Raw genomic sequence first — 8,442 nt, forward strand, 5'->3', positions numbered from 1 at the left:
ACTTTATACACTTTCAGTACATGCCATAAATGTCTGTCAAATAGTGTTGGATAAACTCCAATTTTGTGTAATGACAATAAAGGCCATTAATTCCTTAAAAAATGTGTTATTGGTAGCACTTGTTTGTTGATATGCAGTAATATATATATATATATATATATATATATATATATATATATATATATATATATATATATATATATATATATATTGCCCTGCGATTGGCTGGCAACCAGTTCAGGGTGTCCCCTGCCCACTGCCCGATGATTGCTGGGATGGGCTCCAGCACCCCCGCGACCCTACTGAGGATAAGCGGTGTAGCTGATGATATATATATATATATATATATATATATATATATATATATATATATATATATATATATATATATATATATATATATTAGTGCTCCTCTATGATCTGCTACCTTATTGGGGTGACCCATGGGTCACCCATGGCAAACAGGTCCTAGGTGAGGGGCCAGACAAAGCGCAGATCAGAAGACCCCCTATGAAGAGAAAAAACATTGGTCCACAGTTTCCCTCCCTGAAATTTTCAGTGTATGTGCATGTCTACTGTGAGGGAGATAAACTAAAAATGAATAATCCAGAAATAACAATTTATGATTTTTTAACAATTAATTCGTGTGATAAATCTGCAAATAGGTATTTTAAAACCTGTGTATCATCTAGAATTCTGACCCTGAAAGACCTGTTACTCTGCCCATTAGAAATCCACCTGCTCACCATGTATCATCTTGAATCAAATGCACCTTTTTGAGGTTGTTAGCTGTATAAAGACACCTGTCCACCCCATACAATCAGTAAAACGTTAACTGTAACATGGCGAAAAACAAAGAGCTGTCCAAAAACACCAGAGACAAAATTGTACACCTCCACAAGGCTGGAAAGGGCTACAGAGCAGTTGCCATGCAGCTTGGTGAAAAAAGGTCCACTGTTGGAGCAATCATTAAAACATGGAAGAAGCTAAACATGAATGTCAATCTCAATCTGAGTGGAGCCCCATGCACAATATCAACTCGTGGGGACTCATTGATTTTATGAAAGGTGAGGAATCAGCCCAGAACTACATGACAGGAGTTGGTCAATGACCTGCAAAGAGCTTGGACCAAGGTTACTGTAGGTAATACAATAAGACGTCATGATTTGAAATCATGCATGGCATGAAAGGTTCCCCTGCTTAAACCAGCACATGTCAAGGCCCGTCTTAAGTTTGCATATTACCATCTGGATGATACAGAGAAAGTTTTTAGTCCTAATTCCACTAAGCGTGTTTGGAGGAAGAAGAATGTAGAGTACAATCCGAAGAACACCATCCCTACTCTGAAGCATGGGGGTGGTAGCATCATGCTTTGGAGGTGTTTTTCTGTACATGGGACAGGACGAGTGCATTGCATTAAAGAGCGGGTGACCGGGGCCGTGTATTGTGAGAATGTGGCGAACGACCTCCTTCCCTCAGTCAGAGCATTGAAGATCGTGGCTGGGTCTTCCAACATGACAACGACCCGAAGCACACAGCCAAGAAAACCAAGGAGTGGCTCCATAAGAAGCATATCAAGGTTCTATCATGGCCCAGCCAGTGTCCAGACCTGAACCCAATCAAAAAATCTTTTGAGGGAGCTCAAACTCAGTGTTTTCAGTGACAGCCCAGAAACCTGACTGATCTAGAAAAGATCTGTGCGGAGGCGATGGCCAATATCCCTCCTGCAGTCTGTGCAAACCTGGTGAAAAACTGCGGGAAACGTTTGACTTCTGTAACAGCAGACAAAGGCGACTGTACCAAATATTAACATCAAGGAGTCATTTTCTCAGGTGTTCAAATACTTATTTGCAGTTATATCACACTAGTCAGTCGTTAAAAATATCATGCATTGTGATTTCTGGATTTTTTTATCTTTGATTTATCACTCTCACAGTGGACATGCAACTACGATGAAAATTTCAGACCCCTCCATGATTTCTAAGTGGAAGAAATATCAAAATAGCAGGGTGATTAAATACTTATTTTCTTCACTCATGTATATATATATATATATATATATATATATATATATATATAACCCATGTCATGCTCATGTGCAACCTCTCCAATGACATGTGCAAATTACAGTATATATCTATTTGTGGTACTTTAGCTAGTCAAAATACAGTACTGTGTATCTGTGTATTATTTGCCCTCATGTAGGTTTTAGATCAGGTGATGGGTTCATGATAGTCTGTGGTTTGCAATAATTTGTGGTTTGTGCAGCCATTTGAGACTCTATACAAATAAACATGACTTGACTACTTGAAATCTTCCTAGTAGTGTCAGTTGATTGATTTGTTTTTATTTATTTTTTGGCAGTAATGGCTCAATTATCAACAACATGGACTTGAGATTCGCATCTGACTTAGTGCCCAGCAATAACGCCATTGCTCAGGTTTTGATCAACGCGGCACCCAACATTACGGCCTTCAATGTGGACACCTCATCCATTTTTGTGGATGGCATATGTAAGCTATTTCAAGGTTATACATTTTACAATATAAATCTTACGAGTTTATTTACTTTTTACAGTGGTTTCAAGTGGAGTGACCCAGACAACGAGCCTCACCAGCATGTGTTGTTTGATGTTCTTATCATGGTTACTGGCGAGCCAGTAGCCAGTTTCACCAAATTAGGGCAAAGAGACCCAAATCCTGTGTCTGGGGATCATCCTTTGCTGTATTATTATGTTATGTGTACATGGTAAAAATAATATAAGTATTTTTTGGAGTTTATGACTTAATACCTGCTGTAATCTAAATAAAGGCTTTGTACAATTCACAATGATCAAAGGCTGTAGACCAGGGGTGTCGAACTCATTTTAGCTCAGGGGCTACATAGTAGAAAAAACACTCACAGGAGATGAAAAGGTAAATTAATGGCAGAAAAACGTTTTGTGGGGGTTGACCCAAGTGAAGGGAAGCAGGAACAGAGGCATGGGTGCTCAAATTAAGGATGATATTTGATAACAAAACCAGATAACAAACAAACAAGTGATCACAAAACAATTAATACGTCCAAACAAAACTAAACCTGCCAGTATCCAAACCAGAAACAAAGACCAAACCGAAAACAGAAAATACAAGGACCAAATAAACCACGAAACAAGAGGATCACAAAACAAATAACATACCCAAACAAAATCAAACCAAAAACCGACCAAACCGTAAGTGGAAATGCAAACAAACAAGGCGCCACAAAACAGAAATGTCCAAAACAAAAAACACAAAAAAACAGTCATTATGAAGGGTCCAGATAATGAGGGACAGTTGTGTGGAGATTGGGTTTAGGTGTGTCTCGCTCCACAACCAGTTGGCGCCCTCTGGGGGAAGATGGCCTGCCAGATCCATAACCTGAGGCTTTATTTATTTTCACAATTAAATTAAGAATCAGGGTTTTAAGATTGGATCGAAAAATGTATATAGTTTTATTCTTTCCTTAATATTTTTTCCTTAACCAAGATTTATTCTCTTGTTGTGTTTATCAACTGTGCTTTTGAAAAAGAAAAAGAAAAAGAAAAAGCAAACAATAGAATTCTGCAGTCCACTGCAGTTTATTTAACTCGGGAAATTGAAAGTGGAAAGAAATAGCACACAAACACAAATTTAGATGTTAGCTTTAATTAATTTAAAGTCTTTCTACATTTTATATTTAATGAAAATGATCACCCAAATACGGGAACTTGCCTGTTAGATTTCAATTCTTTAGCTAAAGCTTTTTAAACTTCTGCAAAGACACCCATGTGCTATTTCTTTAATTTTGTATTTTTCGGATTGCCTTAAACAGCATGCATGGGACTTTACCAGTAAAATAACATCAGGATGTTTTTTTTTGTCAATTTTCTCTGGTTGATGAATGGTTATCAGCAAATCCAGCTAAAGTGGGCTAAGGTGGGTACTTTGCGAGTGGTGCCTGGCTTTAGCAACATCCTGTGGACATATTTGAAACTGCAAGTCATTATTCTCTGGTGCCTCGCTTAACATTGTCTCGCAGGCCGGATTCAATCCATTGGTGGGATTGATCAGGCCCACGGGCTGTATGTTTGACACCCCTGCTGTGGACACTATTATTAGCTTTGTTTATACTGAATAACAATGAAACCATTTACAGTATTTGTACGCTGTAAACTGCATACTAATCAAAGCTTTTGCAATAAGAATTGAAGCAGACTTTTAAAATGAATTCCGGAAAAACTGAAGCTCTGTGCACTGCATTAAAATTGTCTCTATGCATTAGACCTCACACTGTAGCAAAACTGTTCATTCAATCCAAACAATGAGCTTTAGTCTACATGCAATGTTTCCAAAACCAGCCCAAATTTTCAGTGACAAACGTAAGCGCTTTGGCTTTATAAACCCTCTTGGAAAGCAACAAGTAGATGGTGCTTTCTTGATGCCTTGTTTTACATCCACTGATATGAAAGAAAGTTCCTCCTTGTGTGCAGCACAGCTTGTTTATGGGTTGGGAAAAACGTGGAGAACTGATTTCACCTCACTTCGGTGTGTGTCAATATTGAAAAGAAATGTTGTCTATATATATGTACAACACGCTATTAAAAAACTCCTGTGTAGCAATAGAATGTGTCTTTTTGCTTGAACGAGCATGCTCAGTTATGTAAGGAAAAGACTGTAAAGACTTCTCACAACATTGTCTAACACAGGGGTCGCCAACGACCATATTGCCTGCCAGAGGGCCCTTTCTAAGAATAGACCTAATCACAACTGTCAATGTCTAAAATGTTATTAAACTGTGCTGCGATTTCTTTTAAATTTTACTGTGACGTAAATTAAAAATAAAGAGTATAAAAATGATGAAAACCTTAAAAAAATGTGATGTAGCAGAGTTCGATAATCTGAAAACTCGTACCACAGGGGCAGCCTCGCTCCTGAGCAATGTTCCCTCTAAGCTGCAGGTGTGCGCAATTGCGCACTACTCAGAACTTTTCCGCGCACAAAAAAATCTAGTTGGCTCACAAAAATGAGGCCTCGAAATTGCTAATTAAAAAGCGAATTAAGTCAAAGTTACAGTGCATGAAGGTATAAATACACGGGTTCCCCTGACACTGTGTTCTAAATGCGGTATTCTGAAGTCAAGGTCGAAGTAGAACGAAGTTGAGTAAAGTCAGTAGAGTTTTTCGAGAACTGGCTTCTTCGGCTCGGCTCACTAAAAGGAACCGGCTCTTTCGGGTCCTAAACGGCTCTTCGGGTTGTTTTTGCTTCTTTTATCCCTTTATGACCAAATATTATGTAAAATGATGCACAAAATGACTTAAACGAAGGGGGAATAGAACAAAAAAGAAAAAATACCAAAATGAAAAAGTAGTGAAAAGCTGAGAAAAAAATAAACAAAAGGAAGAGAAAAAAGAAGGAAAATTTCAGAAAAAGACGGAAAAAAAGTAAAGGTAGAAACAAAGGAAAAAAAAGTGAATAGAGAACAAAAAGAAAAAAGTAACAGCTACGAAAAAATAAACACAATGAGATTTTTTTAAAGGAATTTTAAAAAAGATGGAAAAAAACAGGGAAAAAGAAGAAAAAGTTTGTGTTGCATTCAAAACATTTCTAATTATACCAAGTCAATCTTGTTGCTAACATTGTACTTCCACTAAAAAATGTGATTAAATACAGTTGTGTATTGTGCAACTGACTAAATAAGCCCCCAAAAATGTGAGTATTATGCGACAAAAGATACCAGGAAAAAAAAAATGGAAATCTTGTGAAAGAATTGTTGTAAAAACAAATGACGTTTGCAGGCCGTACAACCTTTGCAATAATACATTAGTCAATTCATTCAAAAGTGAAAATATTTTTTTACATTGCCGGAAAGTTAGCAAAATATAACGTGATGTCAAGTTTTGGACATGTTTGATAATGACTTAGTTGTCACACTTGGGATTGCTGTTGCTCACTGTTGTTTCAAGCGTTGCTCACCAGCTTTGTGTGAACGCTCAGACCCGAGGAAAATTAGAGGGAACATTACCGGACAGGACGGGATAGACAGGATTAATATCAGGCACTGGAGACCCGAGTCCGTTAACAAGCAGGACGAGATAGACGGAAACTATACCAGACACTGGATATCGATATTAAACAGGACAAAATAGACGGGAATGCTACCAGACACTGGAGATGGATAACAAACAGAAAAAAAAAACACGTCTTGCGGGTGCAGAGGTTCGTTGACGGACTGACGAAGGGTGAGTGAGAGCACTGAGCTGAAATAGGAGGGAAGCCAATCAGTCAACGAGCCGCAGCTGGTGCCAAACGGGCGGGGCCAATTTTGTCCCATGGGCAACCGTGACAGGAGTGGACTGGTGCCAACTGTCCCACGACCTAAAAACACACCAGGGACCGTCAACAGTGGAGAAGGCTGTCCAGATTTGCGTCCTCATTGATGCCCTGATGACCCATGCACTTACGAGATCCGAACAATAAAACACAGGGAATTTGCACCTTGCATACCTATTAAAAATCACTTTTGAGCAAGTTGAAAATATTGACACCTTAGCCTATCTTCTGTTTGTTCATCTCCTGTGTTATCCGTTGAGAGTTTGACGGTTCATTTCACAGTAATAAGCTTTATGGTAAAGCACATAACAGTATATATTACATGTGACATTCGGAAGATTACTGTTTTGAATCGCTTGTTAATCGCAATAAAAGCAGCTTGTTTACGTGTCTATCAATCAGTATGAAAAGGCAGAGTCATTTTAGTGACGTTTGGGTCGAAGGGGTTTGGGCGGCGGGACATTTCATGCAGGACGATTTTTTCAACCTGCTCAAAAGTGATTTCTACAGGGTATATAAGGTACAAATGTCCCGAGCTTTACGGTTTCATTTCCCCAAAAATGAGATACAAAGATAATTTTTGTAACATTAAGGGGGAAATGTCATGCCAGGGGAAAAATCTTTGACACAAGAACCAGGGGCAAACAAGACAACACAAAAGGCCCGCGAGTTAAAGTCAAACAGCAGTCTTTTTTTTTTTTTACAAGACCGGTGAGAGAATCTCTCAAAAAGCAACCAAAGCCTCTTTTTAGAATACACATTTTTGATGAAGAAGGCATTTGGACCTTGCGTTTTGAACTGACATCACTGAGAAACAGAACCTTTTGAGTTGTCACCTGCACGGCGAAGGTAAAACTGTGGCTGACATACGTTCCGCCAATGCATTTATAACTAAGATGAACAATTTTTTCCATGAATTTACAGAAAATAAAGTGTTGCAATTTTCCTTCTGTGCAGTTAGCACTGAAAGGGAATTCTTCAGCATCTGAGACTCTTGACAAAGCTGCAGAAAAGTACTATTAAGTCATGAATTGACTTTGGCAAGAGTTTAAGCAGTGTCTGGAAGTCATGACAAAAAGTTACCGGACAGAAGGGCAGACAACTCTGAAAAGTTGCCTGCCCAGCCATAAAGTTGCCTGCCCCATTTTTTCAGAGCTTGAAACACAATATTAGATGACTAATCGCAAAAAAAAAACATTGTTGCAAAGTATTAAGGATTGATCATCAGAATATACAGTGCATCCGGAAAGTATTCACAGCGCTTCACTTTTTCCACATTTTGTTATGTTACAGCCTCATTCAGAATTGTATGAATTCAATCTCTTATCTCAAAACTCTACACAAAATACTCCATTATGACAATGTGAAAAAGTTTTTTTTTACTTTTTTTTGAATTTATTAAAAATAGAAAACTAAGAAATCACATTTACATAAGTATTCACAGCCTTTGCCATGAAGCTCAAAATTGAGCTCAGGTGCATCTTTTTTCCACTGATCATCCTTGAGATCTTTCTACAGCCTAATTGGAGTCCATCTGCAGTAAATTCAGTTGATTTGACATGATTTGGAAAGGCACACACCTGTCTAGATAAGGTCCCACAGTTGAGTGTGCATGTCAGAGCATTACCAAGCATGAAGTCAAAAGAACTGTTTGTAGACCTGCGAGACAGGATTGTCTTGAGGCACAAATCTGGGGAAGGATACAGAAAAAATTCTGTTGCTTTGAAGGTCCCAATGAGTACAGTAGCCTCCATTATTCGTAAATGGAAGACATTTGGAACCACCAGGACTCTTCCTAGAGCTGGCCGGCCTTCTAAACTGAGCGATCGGGGAAGAAGGGCCTTAGTCAGGGAGGTGACCAAGAACCCGATGGTCACTCTGTCAGAGCTCCAGCGTTCCTCTGTGGAAAGAGGAGAGCCTTCCAGAAGGACAACCATCTCTACAGCAATCCACCAATCAGGCCTGTAGGGTAGAGTGGCCAGACGAAAGCCACTCCTTAGTAAAAGGACCATGGAAGCCCGTCTGGAATTTGCCAAAAAGCACCTGAATGACTCTCAGACCATGAGAAACAAAATTCTCTGGTCTGATGAGACAAAGATTGAACTCTTTGGTG

General features: G+C 38.9%; 1 protein-coding gene across 1 annotated transcript in view; it reads left to right on the forward strand.

The window, feature by feature from the left end:
* LOC148356720 (uncharacterized) overlaps positions 1–4,556 on the forward strand; it is a 29,069-nt gene extending 24,513 nt beyond the window's left edge. The window contains 2 exon segments of the mRNA XM_088348002.1: positions 2,365–2,513; positions 2,578–4,556. Of these exon segments, the coding sequence (XP_088204128.1) occupies positions 2,365–2,513; positions 2,578–2,663 (235 nt within the window). The 3' untranslated portion in view covers positions 2,664–4,556.
* Positions 4,557–8,442: the final 3,886 nt, after the last annotated feature.

This window comes from Urocampus carinirostris, chromosome 11 (genome assembly GCF_059441175.1).
Source record: "Urocampus carinirostris isolate Australia breed hairy pipefish chromosome 11, RoL_Ucar_1.0, whole genome shotgun sequence".
NCBI classification, from domain to species: domain Eukaryota; kingdom Metazoa; phylum Chordata; class Actinopteri; order Syngnathiformes; family Syngnathidae; genus Urocampus; species Urocampus carinirostris.